The 21,328-nt window shown below is 36.8% G+C and overlaps 3 protein-coding genes across 9 annotated transcripts; 1 reads left to right on the top strand and 2 right to left on the bottom strand.

The window, feature by feature from the left end:
• Positions 1-3,676: 3,676 nt before the first annotated feature.
• LOC123214543 (D-cysteine desulfhydrase 2, mitochondrial) lies at positions 3,677-7,651 on the bottom strand. 6 transcript variants are annotated; one of them, XM_044634369.1, is made up of 7 exons: positions 7,257-7,651; positions 6,148-6,471; positions 5,918-5,960; positions 5,443-5,790; positions 4,810-4,939; positions 4,488-4,664; positions 3,677-4,052 (listed from the first exon to the last, which is right to left on the bottom strand). In XM_044634369.1, exons 1-7 carry the CDS (start codon positions 7,308-7,310, stop codon positions 3,809-3,811), a joined length of 1,320 nt encoding a protein of 439 aa, XP_044490304.1. In that variant the 5' UTR covers positions 7,311-7,651; the 3' UTR covers positions 3,677-3,808. The 6 variants fall into 6 exon arrangements, with proteins under 6 accessions (XP_044490304.1, XP_044490306.1, XP_044490305.1 ...); XM_044634371.1 differs by having other exon boundaries at positions 7,054-7,651; XM_044634370.1 differs by having other exon boundaries at positions 7,395-7,650.
• Positions 7,652-7,756: 105 nt separating this feature from the next.
• LOC123214541 (protein SDA1 homolog) lies at positions 7,757-12,819 on the top strand. 2 transcript variants are annotated; one of them, XM_044634365.1, is made up of 15 exons: positions 7,757-8,303; positions 8,494-8,670; positions 8,771-8,895; positions 8,995-9,133; positions 9,276-9,425; positions 9,522-9,575; positions 9,799-9,894; positions 9,970-10,029; positions 10,226-10,300; positions 10,376-10,429; positions 10,527-10,628; positions 10,736-11,389; positions 11,562-11,660; positions 12,175-12,282; positions 12,518-12,819. In XM_044634365.1, exons 1-15 carry the CDS (start codon positions 7,890-7,892, stop codon positions 12,665-12,667), a joined length of 2,457 nt encoding a protein of 818 aa, XP_044490300.1. In that variant the 5' UTR covers positions 7,757-7,889; the 3' UTR covers positions 12,668-12,819. The 2 variants fall into 2 exon arrangements, with proteins under 2 accessions (XP_044490300.1, XP_044490301.1); XM_044634366.1 differs by lacking the exon at positions 9,799-9,894.
• A 64-nt stretch (positions 12,820-12,883) lies between these two features.
• Positions 12,884-19,321, bottom strand: LOC123214542 (oxysterol-binding protein-related protein 1D-like). Its single transcript, XM_044634367.1, has 8 exons — positions 18,462-19,321; positions 17,362-17,718; positions 16,268-16,355; positions 15,705-16,174; positions 14,719-14,874; positions 14,240-14,548; positions 13,452-13,796; positions 12,884-13,295 (listed from the first exon to the last, which is right to left on the bottom strand). Exons 1-8 carry the CDS (start codon positions 18,975-18,977, stop codon positions 13,122-13,124), a joined length of 2,415 nt encoding a protein of 804 aa, XP_044490302.1. The 5' UTR covers positions 18,978-19,321; the 3' UTR covers positions 12,884-13,121.
• Between the last annotated feature and the right edge of the window lie 2,007 nt (positions 19,322-21,328).

Here is a 21,328-nt window from a genome sequence, read left to right on the forward strand (position 1 = left end):
AAGGAAGCTGAAGCCAGCAGCGACAGTGGCAGCTGGGTGATGCGGGGATGATGAAGTTTAATCAAATTTTACTTCTTTGTCTTACCTTGTATTGATTAATGTCAGTGCTGGCCTGCTGGGCGATGGTTTTGCTATGAGTCGGTGGCAGAAAGTCTTTGACCATGAATACAGTAATGAATGATCTTTTCTGTACTGAAAATCCTAAATATAATTAATTAATTACGTATTTCCCTTTTTAAGGATTGGAATTGCTGAAAAAATCCAACAAACAAATTCTGTCACAAAAAGAAGAAAAAATTGAATAAACATTGAGTTAAGGCTGTACTGTTAAAATACTGAACTTAAGCATTCATTTCTTTGACTCAAAATGAATTCGTATTTTAGAGGTCACTGTACTGAAAAGACGTAGTTTATATATCTGTATATATGAAAAATGAAAATTATTTACATTGATATGGAAATATAAGATGAAATGACATCCTCATCAATTCATCATAACTACAGTATTTGCAAATCTGCAAATCTATCACCGTATCACATCTTTAAATGAACCCTGCAAATTGTTTAATGATCTAAACCAAAAGATTTTGCCATTCCCATAAAAAGTTTTGCTTTTTTTTTCTTTAACTGAAATTTTCAGCGGTTTTCTGCTGATCTTGCATGAGTATGAACAGAAAAGTTTGCATCAAAGACATCAAATGATGGAACAAAGGAATGATAATGAATTGAGTTTGCAAGTGAAGCATAGAAAATTACGAGATGCGGAAGAAGGCAGCACACGTGCGCCGGCGATTCTAGTTTCAGGTCCAACAGGAGATTTCCAATGCTCCCACCACCCACCATAATCCAAGTATTATAATTTAATCATCGTTACTTTGCACATTATTGTCTCCCCATCCACGTCCTTTTTGTCTCTTCTATATTTAATCTTGCTTCTGCTTCTTTCGATGGATCCTTCTTTCAACACATTTTCACATTAACATCCCCTCTGTCTGGCTGAAAATTTTAAGAGATGATGAGGAGGAGGAGGAGGAGGACAAATTTACACATTAGGTTAGGAGGAAGCAGTAACAAGGAATAGATGCATACTGGGTTCATAATTTTCATTGAATCAACATTCGTTTTTAAAGGAAAAATGCTTCTTCTGGGTAGTTATATTTTATATGCAAATATGTGTTATGGTAATTGATATTGATACTGATATATGTATATTACGATGAAACGTTGATGCTGTTAATAATTTATACAGTAGGGCTACTAGGTTTTGTTGCTCTGTTCCCCATTTTCTCCACATAAATTCATGGGCCATGGCCACCACTCAGTTCCTCTCTTTCTGTCTCTTCCTTCTGTTTATCCACCACCACAACCCACCTACCTCTTTTCTTTTAATGTCACAGAAAAGTAAGTGAAAGAGATGTATACTCTTCTTCCCAGTCCCCACCTAACCCTTGTTAATTTAAATGAAAAAAAAAACTACCCAGCAAACTCAAAGACATTCCATTTGTTGGGCTACCCTAAAACTTGCTCATAACAACCTTTTCATATTTTATAATTTTCAATGGATGCCTAGGACGTAATGAAACATCACTTAAGCGGATTCATATATACAACAGTTATTTTTGAGTTGAATCAATCACATCGAACAATTAAAATTTTAAATTTAATAATTTATTCTATAATCATTATATTAAATAAATTAAAAGTTTGATCTTAATATAATACTGATGGGTTTTAAACTATATTTTTATACTCGAACACTCTTAATCTTTTACCACTCTAACTATTCATTATAACCAAATATATGGGATTTTGCGTGCTAATTTGAAGAAACATATAAGCTTTAACATTAGAGAAAGTGGTCCATGGGACCATCCTTCTTTGCTCCCCCCTGTTACCAGGAAAGCTGCGGCCTGCCTGAGTGTAGGCCACCTAATTAAGTTAGTGCTTCTTATAATAATTTTGCGCTACAATGGAAGAAGGCTAATTTGAGCATCGGCAAGCGTGTGCGTAATGCGGAGCTTGTTCTTGTGTCGTGTCCTGTCACTGTGGCGAATCGTTACCCACTAAGGGTTGAGCATTTTCTTATTCTGGCTTTGGATTCTAGGTAGCTTTAAGGGGGCAATTATATGTTATGCTTCACCACTTTCTAAATATATTATAAACACTTTGATCAAGAATGTTCAACTCTAATATTATACAAACATAGCACCCCAATCTAGAAACCAAGTTTTAAATAATTACTTTGCTATTTCCTAGATTACAGTTTCCATCGAGAGTTTCACCTTCTCCTGACCACATGGACCTCAATAACCAGCTTCAAATAATGCACAATGGTTAGGCTGGCTACCCATTTTCTTAAAATTTGATAGTGGCCAGAGGGTAGCTTGAAATCCTCATTTCGTGATTTATGTAAGATCAAAAGTCATTTATGATGAACCACTAAGTGGTGAGGATTGAAGTCTTGGTTGATGTAAAGTCTTAGCCAAATTCATGTAAGATTTGGACTATTTTGGGGGCAGAGATCATTTAAGAGTGCCAAGTGAAATTGCATTTAAAGGGCAAGATGGGCAGAGTCATCAATCAACGTCAAGCCAAAAAAAACAAACAAACAAGAAGGTTTCATAAAAATGGATAGGCAACAAGTTGCAATGTTACCAACTCAAGTCAATGGTCTGTCTTATGTGTCTTGTATGAAAAAAGGATACAATCAACGAGATAGTGCGCATCCTGGAAGTATCAGTGAGTTTATTAGTAGCTACAGGCAGTCGTCAAGAAGGGGTGATTTCTCTCACCTCTTTGCAGGGGCCATTGTTATATGACCTTTGACCTCATCAAGTTTGGTGTAATTTTATTGATCTTGTGAACTAGAGAAACCTGATTATTGGGGTTAAGGCACCATGTTCTGGTCAAGGGTTGAATTTATAGTGAAAGGCATCACAGGACTAATTGTCATCCGGTACAAATCTTTGAAGAATCATACTTCAAAAACTAGCTATTAAGATAGAACAACTCAAGACCATATAAACTTCATACTAATTGCCCATATTTTCTAATATGAAATCCAAATCTTATACCTTGCCTTTGAGATCCTAATATACCCTGGTATGTTAAGATCTCAATGTAAAATATGAGACTTAGATCCCATATTAAAAAATATGAGTAACTAATATGAGATTTATATAACGTTAGACTCTCTTATCTCAATAGCTAATTTTTTAGGTGTGATTCTTCCAAGGTTCGTATCATTTGGTATCATAGTCATCATCATATCTCCTAGTTGCAATCGTACGACTCAGATAGTGATGTCGATATTACAATGTTCACCCAAAACTAGCGCATAGCCAACCCGTATGGGCGCAGGAATTGCGGAGTGTGATGGCATGGTAGGATCTCAAGTACAAACTATGAGACTTGAATCCCACATTAGAAAATATAGACAACTAACGTAAGGTTTATATGATCTTAGTCTCTCTCATCTTCATAGCTAGCTTTTGAGATATGGTTCTCCCGAAGTTCATATTATCACCATTTCTAGAAATTTAGAACATAGCCAACACTGCTAAACATTTGCATTCATTTCATGAAAGGAGAACAGAGATACGCTCTCTCTTCCTAAAAAACGAAATGGATATAATCACACATTCATTTCATGAAAGGAGAACAGAGATACTCGCTCTTCTAAAAAGGAAATGGATATAATCACACACTCAAATTTGCAATGATCATTTAATTCGATGCCCTTACCACAGTTCAATAAAAATTAGCACAGAAATAATGCCTTCTGTATGGTATACAAAACTCAGTGTTACTAAACAGAGGATCCATCTGTAAGAACATTGAAGTAAGATTTATACCTCTGGGCTAATCCAAACATGCCAAGCATGCCACCGGTGTGAAGCATGACAACAGTAGTGTCCCCCTTCAATTCCTTGTCACTAAGGAGCGTTGCCATCTCCCAAGCCGCTAAAGTGTATATGGGATCTACTGAAATACCAGTGAACTGGGCAATTTGTTTGCATGCCTCTACTTCCCCTTCCAACACATTGCCAAATCTGAGAGAGTGCATGAACTCGATTAACTTAACAACAATCGATCTTGATTTCATGAGTTAGAAATGTTCACAGCACAGGATATAATAGATAGTGATCAAGCTTAACTTCTTTACTTGATCCCCAACTTTCCCCTTTTAAACCAGTCAAGATTCAGAAGAAACTAAATATATACACGGTATAGAATAAACAGTTCAAAACTAATAAAGAGGAAAAACAATTAATGTTTTTAAAATATTGCACATGTGAATGCTAAGAAATTATTTGTACTACATATCATAACATTTTGACACTAAAGTACACCTAAAATATATTTCTAAAAAAGCTTTGACCCAGGTTTGAAACAAATTTAACAGAAATCTAGGACAAGTAAAATATATATATATAAAAGCTACAGAGACGACCATTAGATAACCAGAAGGGGAAGAAATCACGAACTTTCTGGGTTGACAACGTTCTTCCCAGTAAACAATTCCACCATCTACCTTATTTAGACTGTTGTCGTCAAGCTGAACACCAAATATCTCCTGGAATTCAGAAATCAGATGTTTCTCATGTTGCCTGTACCCATCAATTGTATTGGCAAGCATTACTGCAGTTACCTCCCATGGAAGCCTGAGAAAAAACAATAGCTTTGATCAATGTGCCAGCAGAGTGTGCCTTGGTAAAAAGTTAGTCCCAGAATAAAATAATGTTCTCATGCAGAAACTCTGAGGTGGTTCATTTTAATTACAAGTGTATAATAAAGACTGGAACACACCCTAAACATATGGCTCCAAGTCCTAAACCAACAGCTGTTGTACCAGTGCCAGCATCCACAATAAATTTGACAGCCCCCTTCTTTCCGAGTAAATGATCCTGGGATAAGTACTGAACTAGGCGAAAGACACCTATGAGAAGAAACCATAGCAGTCAACCCATTTTACCAATCAACCAGTTAGTAACCAGCAAGAGAAAAATCCAACTTAACAGCAGAAAAAAAATGCAAAATAAATCTTTAATATCTTAAAATAACATTTTATGGAGGATCTTGCTTCCTTTCCATAAAAAGTTAAAATAATCAACGGAAATCAATGTAGGAAATAAATAATTAAGGCAATATACAGTCATTTCCAAATTGCTTAGACCAGACCTTATGTGACTGCGACCTGCTCAAGGATGATATATCTAGGAACAGAGACCTTGGAGTAACACCAAGTTCTCAGAAAGAAATGCTGACAGGAAGATGTCATATCAGCCTTACGCGGTAAAAACATTTGTGATAGCGCATGTTTAAGACCTGATTATACACTGGCTGATTATCATAAGCCAGAAAGAGTCCCTAATAAGAGATTTAGTATGTATACATGCATACACGGTATCACAACACTATAAAAGGTGATGCTTGACTTACCTAGTAAAGCTACACAATCTCCTGCTCCTTCATTGACAATTACAACCTTTCTTGGGCAGTTGTCGGCATCTCTATGAGCACCAGTTTGCACAAAGTCAGAAGCCCAGGGTGTCCACTTGGCTAAAGATGCCTTGAGCATCTCATTGCACCATACAACATGACCATTATTGCCGGTAATCAAATGAGCATGACACTTTAGCATTTCAGCCCTTTGGGCATAAAGGGATCTTGGCACGTACGTGACATTTCCATAAATTGTTGAAATCAGGTTATAGCCTGTCAGAACTTTAGGCTGCTCCCCTCGCAGAAGCAAATGAGATTTTAATCCTCGCTCTGCACATGCAACAGCTGCAAATACACACAAATGAGAAGTTTGAAGCAAGACCCATCTGGGTTACTTCACCAAACAAGGAATTTCTAGCAAAATAATATTCAGAGAAACATCCCAATGTAACAAGTGTAAGAAGTTGCATACCCAGAGCTGTTGCATGAGCACTTTGACAACCTCCACATGTAACCTAGAAAAGGTTCCAGTTGAAAGTTATTTGGTCTTCATGTTCCCTAAAATTAAAAAGGACACTGCCAGGAATGATGATCTCATGTATGTTACCAACAATTATATATAAAGCCCAATATTTCAGCAAACAAACAGACTTCTCTAACATGCCTTTTTCAGTTAACATCCAAAACAAATGCAATTCTCACCACGTCAGTCACAGAATGATCTTCAAGAATTGGAAGCAATCCATCCAATTTCCGTGCTTTATTACCATTTACCAGAGGATGCAACAAGTCATCTCTCACGACATAGAAGCATTGATCCTGATCTTTCTCTATCAAGTGATCACCAAGACATGGACTAGTATTATTTAGAAAAGAAATGTTACCAAATGGCCCATCTCCATGCTTTCCTGGGGTAGCAGAAAGCATAATTTGGTGAATTTTAGTATCAGGACCTTTCAATGTCCATCTTCTGTCTAGCAATTTTGAAATCAATTCTTCACCAGTCATTCCAACATTGCAAACTCCCTGACAGACAATGATCAACTTTACTAAAAATCGCTTGAACCCATGTACTAACAATAAGAGAAAGATGCAACATTTTGGGAAAAATTTTAGTAATAGTTGTAGAAAAACAAACTACAGAATGTGTGTGAGATCAATAAAGGAAATAGTCACATACTTAACCAAGAGAACACGCCTGATTTATTTTAATTCACCCAAAATCGTGTTATCTCTAACAAAGACAATATTTCTCAATATTCTCTCACTTCTCTCGCTACAATAAATGTATTTGCTACAAAATTTCTATTACCAAACCAAACCCTAGTAATATTTTTGTTCCTTACGGAAATTCTAGAACGGTTTTTCATGAGATAAACTCAATCTGCGGGTGGTGTCTAGCAATAAGTCGCACCTTACCCGCTACATGATTAGAAGCAGGTAATTAAACGCAGCTTACTGACTTGGGGCACTACCCCCTGCAGCCCTGTCCACTCCACCGGAGAAGGACCCACACCCAATGACCAGGCAACCGAACCCATATGCTAACAACTTATAGACGAAGTGAAACCTTATAGATGAAGCGGTCACCAATTCCAACAATAGTACCTTTTGAGTGTTGAGCGTTTGTATAATCGATAGCATACTTCGGACTCTATTCAATCGCTAAAGAGTCAAACAACCCAATTCCTTTTTTTTTTTTTTCCCAAATGCATCCAATTCGATAAATTCAAAAATTTCTATAAAATCGATGGCAAACTAAGAGTAAATTTATAATACTGCAAATGGTATCTCGCTTATAAGAATATTACAAAATCCAAAAGATATGGTCTTTGTCCAACTGCAGTGCGAGAAGTGGCTATCATATAACACTCTCTTTTCAACTTCCGTGACTGTACTTACTTGTGCGTGTGCGCATGTGAGATATACAGAAAGCGAGAGAAGAGAACCTGAGGGCGGTTAAAAAGCTGGCCTGGAGCTGAAAGGAACGCTCTTTTCATGGCTGCAAATTGGCCTTTACTGGGTAAAGTTCGAACTTTCAAAGGTGTAAATAGGAACTTGAATTGAATTGAACTCAAATATCGCGACAGCACGACGACCACCAAGAGTAGAACCCACAAGAGATGGCCGTGAAAGAGATGAGACAACAAAGAGAGTGCTAAAAGCTAAAGCCTGCTTTATCTGCCTTCCTGCTGCGATTGGTTGTACTGTACGCTCCAACAATTTTTATTTTCTTTTTTAATTTTATGGATAAGTGAAGGGGGCGGTTTTTTGATTTTTATAAAGTATTTGGGTGTAGGTATAAATTTCTTGTGTTCAACCAAACCTGCCCCACTGATACCCCTATTCCCAATAATTAAAAGAATAATTTACAGCTTTGTAGGGTTTTGCTAGGGTTTCTCAAATTTCCCCAAAACCTAACTTCTGCTGCTGCTTAGTGACTAATGTCAACTCAGCACGTCATCGACGGCCTCACGCCGGAGTCGCTCTCGGCCTCCGGCCGAAGCTCTGAGAAATTAAGTTTACCAATACTACAATCGAAAATGAAATGCGACCCGGATGGCTACGAAACGGAGCTCACACTCATTTACAAGCAATTCAATTCGGCTCTCGATCTCTTCCAGCAGCAAGCAGCTCTCAACTTCGGCTCTATCAGTGGCGTTGGTGGTGATCACACCATAGCAAAAGACCTCGGTGACCGCGCTATGTTTTTAGCGCATGTCACGCCCTTTTATCGTAAGCAACTCGCTGACTTCCCAAGTCAGCTCGCTGAATTCTTAAAATCGTCTGCAGCAACGTTACCCTCGGGGCTTAGGTGCCACGTTACTCAAGCGCTTATTCTTCTTGTTAATCGAAAGGTATATTTTAGAATTTCAGGTTCTAGTGATTGCTGTTAGAATAAGCAGAACTTATCATAATCTTATTACTTTTATGTTCAATCCAGCTTTTCTTATTTTTCAGAATTTTAATATGTTTATCAGTGGCAATAACTTGAGAAGAATTTTGTTTTCGTCGTATTTTTATTTTAATACCACTGTTTACTTTTAGATAGTTGATACCCAAGACATCCTTGCGTTGTTCATGGAGCTTCAAACCCTAGGTGATAGGAATCTGAGGAAGTTGGCATTTTCGCATGTTGTTCATAGCATTAAGCGCATGAATCAGAAGCATAAAAATGAGCCCAAGAATCGAGCACTTCAGAATATTGTGTTTTCAATTCTACAGGTTGGTCTACATTATCTATCTTTGGTTTATGGTATTATTATACTGTTTGAATTAATTTCGAGCTTCGCATTGATGTTTGCATCATTTTACTTCTCTCTAGGCAGAGGATGAAACAAGAGCCAAGAGGGCGCTTACTACTCTATGTGAACTTCACCGGAGAAAGGTGTGGTTTGATGATAGAACAGCTAATGCTATCTGTAAAGCGTGTTTTCATTCATCATCAAGGTGAACATTTTATTTTATATTTTGCTTCGACTTGGATAGCTGACATGTTGTTTCTAGTTTGGAGTTTAAGAGGATACTAATTGTTTATGAATTTATCAGGATCATGATAGCTGCGCTATCATTTCTTCTTGACTATGAGGATATTGAAGATGATGATGATAGTGATGCTTCAAGTGATGAAGATGATGTGACTACTCACACACCACAAGCCATCCTTAGTAAGGAAGCTGTCTATAAGGTCAGTTATTACCTACAGTTATATAAATTATTTATATATTTTCATAATGATGCCAGTGAAGTCAGTGTTCACTGAATATATAGTTTATAACTTGAAAAGGCATTAGTTAATTTCAATGTTGTGATTCTGAATGAAATCTCAGGCGCACCATAAAGGTACAACATCTAGCAAGAAAAAAAAGAAGGCAAAACTACAGCGTGCCATGCGTAGCATGAAAAAGCAGCAACGCCTGTCATCAGAAAAGAACTCTACAAGTTATTACTCTCCTCTTAATCATCTAATTGATGCACAGGTATGCAGCTTTTCATGCATCATAGCTAATAGTAATAATTCAGTTCATAGGTATTTTTAATAGAAAGTAGGGAATATTCAACCATTTTCTCTACAGGGATTTGCTGAGAAGCTATTTTCTCGTCTTCAAACTTGCAATGAACGTTTTGAGGTGAATACTCTTTGATATTCAATTTTTTTGCTGACTCTATGCTATCTCAGATGGCTTTTTTATTTTTAAAATTTTCATTTTAGCAGCTACCGTCATTTTTATATTAGGGGGCTCTACATTTTTATATCCTTTTTCTCTTTTCTTTCCTGTTTGGTTATTTTTTGCCACAGGGAACTCTGACAAATTATGAATCCATTTGATTATTATTCCTTGTTAAAATCAGGTTAAAATGATGTTGTTGAAAGTGATTGCTCGTACTATTGGACTTCACCGATTAATTTTGCTAAATTTTTACCCTTTTCTCCAAAAGTATGTTCAGGTATATTAATTAACTCATTCATTGAAGTCATTATTCTCTTGTTCAATTGAACTATGATTGTCTTGGTATATGCAGCCTCATCAACGTGATATCACCAATTTACTTGCCGCTGCTGTTCAGGCTTGCCATGATATGGTACAGTAGGCTTTCTATTTTGATAGATTGTTTTTTATGAAATATCTTTTATTCTATTTTTAATTATTTCTTTTTTTTATGGAGATATATAAATCTTGTCTTAAATTTGTAAAAGGTAGATGATACACTTATACACTTGTTTCTCTACTTCCTTTCCATCTTTTAACTTCCTTTGATCTTGCTTTCACGAAATCAGGTGCCTCCTGATGCTGTTGAACCTTTATTCAAACAGATTGTGAATCAATTTGTACATGATCGTTCACGTACAGAGGTACTTTGTCTGCTGCATTTCATTTTCTAACTAATCCCCTATGAACTTTCCTTAAACTTCACTTGCTTGCACCAGGCCATTGCTGTTGGGCTGAATGTCGTTAGGGAAATTTGTCTGCGAATGCCTCTGGTAAGTACCTCTCCAGGTCCTGTACTTTTTGAGCTCTTTGATATATATCTCCTAATTTGCTATGCTGTAAAAATTAATCTTTTGTTTTGGCTATTAGTTGATGACAGAAGACTTGCTGCAAGATCTTGTATTATACAAGAAATCACATGAGAAGGCAGTTTCAGCTGCAGCTCGTTCGCTTGTCACTTTGTTTAGAGAGGTACTGATATAATTCTCTTGCAGTGCTTCTCATGTGTGTAAACAATTGCATGTCCACTTATTTGTGTACCCAAGTTTGGGAGTCTAATTACTTTTTCCCTACTCCAGGTTTGCCCTTCATTGCTGGTGAAGAAGGATCGTGGGCGCCCTGTTGACCCTAAGGCAAGGCCTAGAGCATATGGAGAAGTCAGTGTTGCTAGCGATGTTCCCGGTGTTGAGTTGTTACAACATGATGAAGACAGTGATGGTAGTGGGGATGACACTGATGAATCCACATTTGGTGGCTCTGATGACAATCATGATAATTATGGTAAGACCACTGTTGATATTGATGAAGAAAGTCAATTGCATAGTGATGGTACTGGAAATGAGGAAGATGATGGTGAAGGTGATGATACAGTAGATGAAGATGATGATGATGGTAATGTTGGTGATGAAGATGATGGTATTAGTGTCAGTGATGATGATGATAATAGTGATAATGAGGATGAGGATGTAGAGACAGAGGAAGACGAGGAACTTGAAGAAGGTAATGGTGTTCCTAAAAATTATGACAATGATGCTGGAAATAGCGGACTAGTTTCTAAAGAATCTAAAGCAAGGAAGAGAAAATATTCTGATTTTGATGAACAACTTATTGCGTCTGATACTAGTCTTCGGGCTCTAAAGAAATTGGCGGAAGCAAAAATAGGTCATGCCTCTTCTGACTCAGCTGATGGTATTCTTTCTAATGAAGACTTCCAAAGGATCAAGGAACTGAAGGTGTGCTAATATCTTTATAAGTTTGTATGATTAATGCGATACAGTGTGTAATCTTGTATAATGTTGAGCTCTGAGTCAGGATTTTCTTTGCACATGCACATTTTCATAGACATATGATCAATATACAAGTTATATGTTCATTGCTGGGTGCTTCTTTGGTTTATACTATCAGGCAAAGAAAGATGCAAAGCTTGCTTTGGCTCAGCAAGGATTCAAGGTTCCAAGTTCAGATCAACTCAGCGTTAAGCGTGTGGACCCAGCCAAGCTTGAAGTAAGTCCTCTCTGCTTCTATTGCTCATGTGTACTTCTACCATATTCTCACACCATTGTTGCGAGTTGGCTTTCTAGAAGCCCAAATGCTGCAAGTTTTCCGAAGGGGGAGAACTTTTGAGTGAGATAAATTGGGTATGATTTGGAAACTAGGTTAGATGATTGAGTGTAAAGGAATTTATATGCTATATTGAGTCTATTCAGACAATACTAGATTCTGGAATAAATTGCACATTTATTTTCAAACTTGGACGTAAAACTTCATACAATAGAAATATGATAAACATGTATGATAAGAAGTTAGAATTTCTGTCTGCTTAATAATGGCAAGCTTAATAGGCTTGAATAATGTTGTAGAATTTATGAGATGTTTGATGGGTGAACCTCATTGTACTCTATCCCCTAATTCTTCTGTGCATGTGCATATATTCCTCCGATCTTCTCATTTTATTTGAAGATATTCTTTTCTTGAAATAGATCTGGTGTTCTGACCTGCTTGTTCATGCAAATTTTAGGCTCATGTACGGCAAAAGTTAAGCAAGGAAGAAAGGCTTGCATTAGTTAGAGCAGGTAGGGAGGACAGAGGGAAATTTATGGCTCGAACTGCTGTAAAACAGAAAAAGGTATTTTATTTCACCAATTCAGATTACCCTTTTTTCTTTTTAAAGAAAACAGTAGTGAGGAATATTAGCTGAAGTCACTTCAATTAGTTTAAAGTGAAAAAACTATTGTTTCTGAGTGAAGAAAAATGTTGCCAGTGAAATTTTTAAGTCTACTTCAATTTTGCTTCTCTATACTCATTATTTCATACACATTCTGTATCAATGGTTTTATAAATGTTAGTGATGTTGTACACAGACGGGTGGTTTGAGCAATCGGCAGAAGGAGCACAAGAAGGCTATGCCCCTTGCTGCCAAAAGAGCCAAGGCAGCTAAATCTCGTGAGGAGAAGAAGAAAAAGCACAACCGATCTGGCAAGCAGTTCCGGGGAAGGAAAGCCTGGAAATGATCATCTACATGAACTTGATTTGCTCACAGGTGTATCGGCATTCAAATGAAAATAATTTTAAGGTCACATGATTTTTCCAGTATTATGAAATATTGTAGAAGTATTTTTGTATTTTCCAAGTATAATTAATAGATTTTCTTTTATTTCAAGAAGAAAGCAGCCCATCCACGGAGATTATGCTCTCATGAAGGCATTGATTAAGTGCTGCCCAACCAATAATCAAAGCTGCTAATATATATCAGGACAAAATGCACGAGAAAAAGAGTGTTACACGTCAAGGAAGCTCCTTAATTATAACTTTAACAAAGCTACAACTAAAGTAACGGACATTTTGAGTTGATCTTTTGGTAGACATAAGGGTAGAACGGGTAAGAAAAACGATGGATATATGAAAAACACAGCAATATACTTGAGCCCAAGATCAAACTGCCTGCAATTCAAGTGCAAAGAGAAATTACTCTTCCACCAATATAGAAGGTGAATCGCTGCTCTGGCCAAATATATCAGAAATTCCATCCCAGTTCTTCTCCTCTCTTTGTTCCCAGTACCCGCCTTTATATTGATAGCAACCATCTTCATCCTTCTGAAACCATCTTGGCTGCCATCCCCTCTCTTGCATCTTCCTTGCCTGTATCATAAGATAAGCACACTAATTTTGCTCAAAAGATAGTTAAGAAAAAATTGCAGACAATAGAGATAATAAATGGGAAGGTATAAATAAACCTCCAATTATAACAGTATTATATGTTAAGGACAAGAGAAGATGAAGATCTTTAAGTTATACCTGTCTCTGCAACTGTTCTAGCCTCAGCTTTTCAGCATTTGCTAACTCATATTCTCCATTCTCTAAGTGTCTCTGATCTGGCCTCAGCCTTGAATCAGTTGGAGGCAATTTATCCAATAAGCCAGGAGTCAGTTCATTCAAGGATATCGCAAAAGGAGTGAGATTGTATCTTGTCTTGGTAACAGATTTGCCTCTTTCCCAAAGCAACACAGCTTCAGTCATCGGATCATACCCCTTCGGCTTCGTAGTTGGATCTCCCAGCACATAGTACATAGCTTCATCCCACTTACCCACCAACATCGCCACTTTCTCTCCGCTTCTATTGTCTTGCACAAATCCGTGAACCTAGATTCGTCATCAGAAAAAACTTAATCAACTAGTAAAAAGAATAACATAATTCCCATGATTGCCACTGGATGCACGTATAATATTCATTTATAGTTTCAGTTTTGACTCATATCAACAGTGCCCAGTCACCTATGCAGATTTCTACATTCTGGTTATTTATACAAATGTTTTGTAGGAAAAACTGACCAATATTTTAAAGAAATGCATCAAATTTTCTACTTTGATACTACTACAGAAGTGGAAGCACCTATGAATTTCCTGAAAGGACACTGTAGTTGAGCAAATTTTTGCATTTTGGTTGAGATAATAAAAGAGAAGAAACAACAGTAGAGCTCCAAAAAGAAAAAAAAAAGACCGCTATTATGAACCAATAGAGAGGTGTAAGAACATCAGTGGCCATGAAGTATTTTTTAAATTGTCAATTTATAAGTAAAAAATACCTGATGGGGATTTCGGTCTATAATAGACTGTTCCTTGAACTTGAGTTTGCAGGAGTAGTTCCCACTGCCCTTAATACGCATGGTACCATAATGATCGCAATAAATTTTCCCAAGAATGATATTGTATATGGATGTGGTGACCTTGCTCCACTGGAAGGTCTCACCATCTTCAAACTGCAGGGTTAGGACACCAACAGGGTCAAGCTGAATAGACCGCCCCCAAAATTTGCCTTTGAGATTGGAGTCTGCCCAGAATTTCCAACCTCTTCCCTTACAGTGACAAGCAACAATCATCGGATGGTGACTCACCTGAAATTTACCTTGTTAGATATCCAGCAATTGACTGGAAAAGTGTCATGTACCACCCTATTGCCACCTTTCATGAACAACTATGAGAAACAAAGGGGTGGCCTCAACCTTTTTCTTTCCAACATTGTTGGATCAAAATTCAGAACACAGTGGAAGAGAGCAGCAATTACCTTCTCAGAAAAAAAGCGAAGTCCTTTATCTGGATAGTCAGCCTCATAGGTCTCTCCAAGAAGAGGATTGAAGGGTTTGCACTGCCGGCCTTCTGTTGATGCATAGCCAGATACAGCAAAAGCCGCAATGTTCAAAATTCTCATCAAGTCATTTCCCTGAGACATGCAAATCACTCATGTCAGAACATGGAATATAGATCATTTCAACACTCAATTATAAATGCAACAAAGACAAATATTTATTCCAGCACATCTGGCTGGTCCCTCTCTTTTATTGTTCTAGAAAAAAATGCTAGTGATATCTTCATGAAGCTTATACCAACTGTCCTGATAGGCTTATTTTAAAACACAGAATGTATTGATAAGACTCATAACCCAAACCAGCCACTGATAGTAGCCTAATCTAACCACAGTCCACAAATGAGTAAATTTTACCACAATGCACCAACCATACGAGAATGCAGGTTTTGCATAAAGAAGCTCCGAACTCCAGGGAAACAGACAATATGTTGATGCTGACTCCCTGATATAAAAAAATAATGTTTGGAGCTGAACTATCACAAAATAACATTTCTTTCTACCTTCTTATACATAGTCCACACAGGCCACAAGTCCTTGGCCAGAGGACCAGGTGCCTCCTCCCAAAGGGGAGTTGAGGGATTTAATTCTTCAAGGAACCCATATCAGCAACTAAAAGTTGGAATTTAGCATGACCTGTGAACCAATGCTTAGGGAATAATTACTAGATCCATCCTGAAGACTCCGTCAAGAAAGAAACATAATAATAATAAATAAATAATTTGACCAGAAAAGAGTTTTATAAATGCCAAGTGAACAGATGATACAGCACAATGGAGGCTGCAGGGCAGGAAACTAGTTCTTTCAGAACTCAAGCGTCCACATGAACTACCTGGGATAAAATGTAACTAGCAGATGATGCTCTAAAACAGCTTAGCCACAAAAGAAAGCAGAGCTGAGGACCTGACCTGCTTTCCCCATTCCAATGCTAGATCGACCAAGTATGAATATTCCAAATCCTCAAAGCACTTCTGCAGTGAAGAAAGTGGTTCATTAAAATAAACAGGGAGACAAACTCCAGATAAATCCTTTCCAATATTGTCCTTGATAATTGACCATAGGCCAACCGGCTTCTCTTTTTCCTTGGGTTCTGGCAAATTATCCCTTCTTTTAACATATGGATATTTTATTAGCCTGACTTCACTTGCAACACCTCGTAAACGATCAGAAAGGAATAATTCTTTTTCATATATGCAAGCATTTCCCAAAGATTCCCTACTCTGATAAGAAGCGCTTCTTAGATACTCTGAAGACAAAAAATCATTTGTATCAAAAAATGTTCCATCGTCTTCATCCGTTTCAACATCTGCTCCATCATGACTTTCGTTATCTGCTTCAGAATCACTTCCACTGCCCTCAGACATGACAGAATAGAAATCTGCAACAGAAGATGATATGAAATCAAAATGAAGTAAAATAATTGTTTAGTTCAACAAGTAATATGATTGTAGAAGTCAAAAGCATAGCTAACCACTATATCTCCTATTCCCTTGTCCACAGAAAGACTCACGCTCCTTTGTCTCATCCACTACAGTAGCTTCCAGCTCAATTTTCTCTGTCTGTAAAACAATTTTTAGAGGAGAAATTAGCCATAGTATTTACATAGAAGTAAAATAAAAATTTGAGGAAAATTTAACGAGATAACATAGGCTCAAATACAAAAGAAACATAGATTCATAAACTGATGAAAACCCAAGAAGCACCAGAAGTATACAGTTGAATAATGATGCACACTTTCTGCCCAATTCATTATGTCACATAATCTAAATCCTCACACTACAGTTTTTGAAAGCATGGCAAAATCCTCACCAATATCATGTATTCAAACAACATGACCAAAATGTATGGGGAACAAGAAGGTGCAAAGGGAGGTTTAAGAAACTACTTGAGTCCACTCAACAGACATTGATGTCAGCAGCGTGGGGCCTATTTCCATTTCCTCATCCACTCCAAGGAAAGACCATCAAGATTTTTGTTATATTTTCAAATAAAATCATACACCATCTGGCTCTCTTTCTTCCTCTACTAAGCTCCATTAACACAGGCCTACCACGCTTGCACCTGTGAGGTTTTCACCAGATAAAAATGGCAGTCCATCTCAATGGCCCAGGCTGATCTTCATTTCTTTAGTTCTTGAAGCCCTTAAACTAATAACTTAGATATGCCATTCAAACAGTCTATGTAAATTAATAAATACAAGACAAAGAATGATGACCGAGCTCAGAATTCAATATTCACCAACAATACAAATGAACTGAAATTAATGGATGAAAAACAAAATGGGAATTAACCAAGTGCTTGGTGGTATAACCTTGGTCTATGAAAACCTTAACAAGAAAATCTGAAAACAGAAACCATACAGGCTCTAGCTATATTTTAAGGAATCTCATAAAAATCTATGACAAACAAGATATACATTACAAACAAAAATTCCTTGTCAGAGAACGGTAAACAGAAAAAAAGTTCATCCAGTAATTGAAGCTTTTTTTTTTCTGTATCCTTCTAGTTGTTTTAAATAATTAGAGTACACGGTTAAGGATTTGGTAATGGAAGAATGACATATACCTCTAGTCGCTTCAATGTCTCTAATAGAATCATATGCTTACGTTGAAGAGAATTTAGCTGGTTTTGCAGGACCGAGTGTTCAGAGAGCATAATAGACTCACAGTCTTTAATAGCTGCCTCACTAATGCCTTCTTGCAATAATCGTTGTCGTAGTTTCTCAGTTGAAACAACAATATCTTCAGAAGGTGAAAAATCACTGCTCGTCAACCCTCTAGGGAAAAGATCTTTAGCAGTCTGTAGTGCTTCAATCCAGAGAGTTCTGTCCTCTCTAGATATACAACGTAAGTGAAGTGTCTTTGTTCCTGTGAATATGGTAAGCCTTTTGTCATCTGACTTGCTTGCACGGACTGAAGATACCTATGCACCATAATACAAAAGAATTTAGCTGCTACTCAAAGAGAAGATGTTTAATGGAAATTAGTCGAACATATTTACTGCAGAGGAATTGAACATATGACTGGTAATTCCATCATTATATATGACAAAATATGCTACCAAGCTCTGATTATGCCAGTCTTCCCAGCAGAGTTTAGCAAAACAGACAGACACCATTATTCCCAAATTATCATTAGTCTATCACAGAATGATTGCAGAAAAAAAAATGTTAATATAACTATCAATTGTTATATCATACAGATCTCATTATAATTTGCAAAGAACAGCCAAGTGCAAGTTTGGTGCGTTAGCATGACATCAAACTTCAGATGGACCAAATGAAACAGCAAAAACTATCCAAATTCTTTAGACATGGTTCGTATGGAATACTTATAGCTTGTATCTCATAAGTAAATTAACAACAACAAGCTTTCACACAGCAAAACAAAAAAGTCCATAGATCATAATCAACATTTAAAATTAGACTAAGGATTTCATCCATGGTAAGCCATTAACTGACGCATCACATAAAGAAGATATAAAATAACCCAAACAAGCGGTGAAATAAAAAAGCAGCACAAAAAATATGCCACTCACTATGCTACACTTTAACTTAAAATAACATCAAATTGACAATTAAAGGGTACGTATAACAATAACAAGTCAACGAAATGATAAAAATCTATCCAACAAACCAAACAAACAAAAACAAGCGGAAAAGAAACCTTCAAATGAATTTCACCGAATGGCTTGCACTGCCGAGCTGCTAAGCCCGGACGGTAACTGTTCCAGTTAGCCTTTCTCAAAAACCTAACCGAATCAACTCCGATTACTTTTACACTGTCGTCTCTAGCTGGACTCATCAAAATCTTATCCGGTCCATGAATCTTGTAATACGACAGCACTCCATCTTCAAGCACGAACCATCTTGACCTCCACCCTTTACCGTAATTCACCCACTTGTACAAAATACCTGCCACGCTGGCACTGACGCCTCCGCCATTTCCACCGTACAACTTTGACTCTCCTGATTCCGCTACTAGCTCAACAACAGCATTAGCCGCTGAAGATTTATCGGAATCTGTACCAACCGAAGATACCTGAGCTGAAAAACTCGATTTAACAGTCTTAACGGAGTCCGTTTCAAGCCCTAGCTGACAATGACTCGTCGATTTAGCAACCACCGGGTTGGCCCGATCCCGATCGATCGAAACGGGAGCAATGCAGCATAGAGGATTCATCTTATGCACCAAAGCATCCACTATCAGATCAAAGATCCATCACATAAATGTACTATGATTATTATTATTCAAATCTCAGGATAAATACAGTCAGAGAAAGAAGATGAAGAGGTTAGGGTCGGGTATATGAGTCCGGATCGGACCTCGTGGTAAAACTGACGGGAAAGTGAAACGAAACAAAACGAAACGTTTCTGAAATGACATAAAGACGGGAAAGGGGAACGGCGAAGGCGATCAAGATTCAAAGTGCAAGGCAGTTACGAATTATAAAGTGTGGTGCAGTGCGTATATAGATCCATTTAAGGCAGTGGTCAGTAGAATTCAGTATAAAGGCAGTGTTGGCCTCCCACGATAATAAATAAATGTATATTAATTTTTTATTTTCCTACTTATGGACTTTAAAATTTTATCAATATTTAATTAATGTGAAAATAATGTAATTAATTTAGTGATTTAAATAATTAATTAAATTAGATTTTGGGGGTAATTGGATATGATAGCGGGGGAGACAGCTAACGTGCGCATTAGTGCACAGGAAGTGATTTGGTTTGGGAGGTGGGGAAAGTGTGTCCGTTGGGTGAGAAGTAGAAGCCTTTTCGGACGGTGGCCCAAGGTGGTGATGGCTCAGAATGAATGACGGTTTTGCCCCTTTCTGTTGTTCTTTTAGGTTGTAATTGACTGATGTTGACGTTGATTGTGGGGGCACTGTTTGCGTCATTTCGCGAGTGAAAACAACGGTCGTGATACCCGTAAGAGGATATTGGAGATTTGTGTGAGGGGAGTGGAGTGTGTGAGGTGGCAAGCATGAAGCTGCCTCTTCTTTCTGCCAAAAAATGCCATCATGAACAATAATTTTATATAATTTATTGAATTTATTTTATTTTTAGGCCTCCGCTCTTTTAAATTAGCCCAAATGAATATTTCTCATATAAAGGAAAAATCTCCCTTTACCCCTACGCTACCAATAGCCAAAGACAACGGCGAGCTTCTCCTCTTTTTCTCTTGGTTTCTTTGTCACAAAAGACTATTCATATCAACTAGTACGATGGCTCGAAACCAACATTTGCAGGATCTCTATCAGATCTTTGTGTATGAAGATGGTGTGAAATGTCGATTATCAATGTCCTTAGTCTTCGATAACTATTATGTCTAATAAGTATTTCCTGAAGACAAAAGTGATCAAAGATTGATGTTTTCACAAATCTTTGTCATGAATAGACGACAAAGATCCTACAAACACCAGTCTTTGGGCCACCGTTCTAGCCTATATGGGTGATCTTCTATGGTAGAGAAGCCTAGAGGGAGAGAAAAGAAAGTTATCGCCATCTCTGACCATCGATAGCATGACTAAGAAAATCTTAGGAGAAAATATTAATTTTTTAAATTTTGGATGAAAGAAAATTATTAAACTTTTAAACTTTACAAGAAAAATATAATAAATTTTTAGTTTTTTTAAATATTTTGATAAATAATAATTTTATTCTTGATAGTTACAGTGAAATTTAATAAACAGGTGAATATTTATATTTTTTATAGTTAATAAGTAAAAAAAGGATTTGCATAAAACCTTGGGTGGAAAATAGCATTTGGCCTTCAAATTATATAAATAAAAGAAATAGGGGTTTGCAAACTGCAACAACTAGCCGTTCATAGTGGAGCGATGGGTGCAGGTAATTTGCTTAAGTGAGTCACTACTATTGACTTCTGTTCAGCATAACAGTGACCAATATAGCAACACATTAATTTGAGATGAATTATTAATTCTTTTATTCTTTAAGTTTTTAAATATGTAACATGAAATCATTGTAAACAATCTAGGGTTGAAATATGACATGAAATATATGATTTAAATTTTGTATAAGTTAAAAATAAAATAATATTAAATTATATGATAATATGTGACTATTTATATATAAAAATTATATAAAATATATATATAATTATAAATGGGTTAAAAAAGGATTGAAAATTTATTGCGCAGAATCCCAACCCACAAGGCACAAACATCTAATGACTAGATTTATACAAACATTAATTATATGAAATAATTAATATATTAAATGAGCAATAATAATGTTTGGCAGCATGATAATGTTTGTTGTCTAAATGAGTAACGGAATATCATAATTAATGGATCACGTCAACTTTAATGATAAATAAATAACAATAATTAGATGAAAGCAGTACTTATTTTTCCTCTTAAATTTTATGTAAATATGACATTCGTCTGTGGTTAAGGAAGAGGAAAAAGAAGATATAAAATGTTGCAAAAATTGGAATCGGCCACCGACGGGAGGGAGGAAGGAAGGTGAGGTACTGCAAGCAGATTCAGTACAAGTGGCAAACACGTG

Source organism: Mangifera indica, chromosome 4, assembly GCF_011075055.1.
Source record: "Mangifera indica cultivar Alphonso chromosome 4, CATAS_Mindica_2.1, whole genome shotgun sequence".
Lineage (NCBI taxonomy): Eukaryota > Viridiplantae > Streptophyta > Magnoliopsida > Sapindales > Anacardiaceae > Mangifera > Mangifera indica.

Excerpts from the sequence above, each read along its gene's own strand:
- LOC123214543 (XM_044634368.1), bottom strand. The coding sequence starts at position 6,986 with ATGGGTTCGGTTGCCTGGTCATTGGGTGTGGGTCCTTCTCCGGTGGAG. Across the intron at positions 6,472-6,908 it reads TGCAGGGGGTAGTGCCCCAA|GGAGTTTGCAATGTTGGAAT; the intron begins GTCAGTAAGCTG and ends ATTGTCTGTCAG. Across the intron at positions 5,791-5,917 it reads TGCTCATGCAACAGCTCTGG|CTGTTGCATGTGCAGAGCGA; the intron begins GTATGCAACTTC and ends GTGTATTTGCAG.
- LOC123214541 (XM_044634365.1), top strand. The coding sequence starts at position 7,890 with ATGTCAACTCAGCACGTCATCGACGGCCTCACGCCGGAGTCGCTCTCG. Across the intron at positions 8,304-8,493 it reads TTCTTCTTGTTAATCGAAAG|ATAGTTGATACCCAAGACAT; the intron begins GTATATTTTAGA and ends GTTTACTTTTAG. Across the intron at positions 9,426-9,521 it reads ATCATCTAATTGATGCACAG|GGATTTGCTGAGAAGCTATT; the intron begins GTATGCAGCTTT and ends TTTTCTCTACAG.
- LOC123214542 (XM_044634367.1), bottom strand. The coding sequence starts at position 18,977 with ATGAATCCTCTATGCTGCATTGCTCCCGTTTCGATCGATCGGGATCGG. Across the intron at positions 16,175-16,267 it reads AGGGAATAGGAGATATAGTG|ATTTCTATTCTGTCATGTCT; the intron begins GTTAGCTATGCT and ends CTTCTGTTGCAG. Across the intron at positions 13,296-13,451 it reads TAGAACAGTTGCAGAGACAG|GCAAGGAAGATGCAAGAGAG; the intron begins GTATAACTTAAA and ends CTTATGATACAG.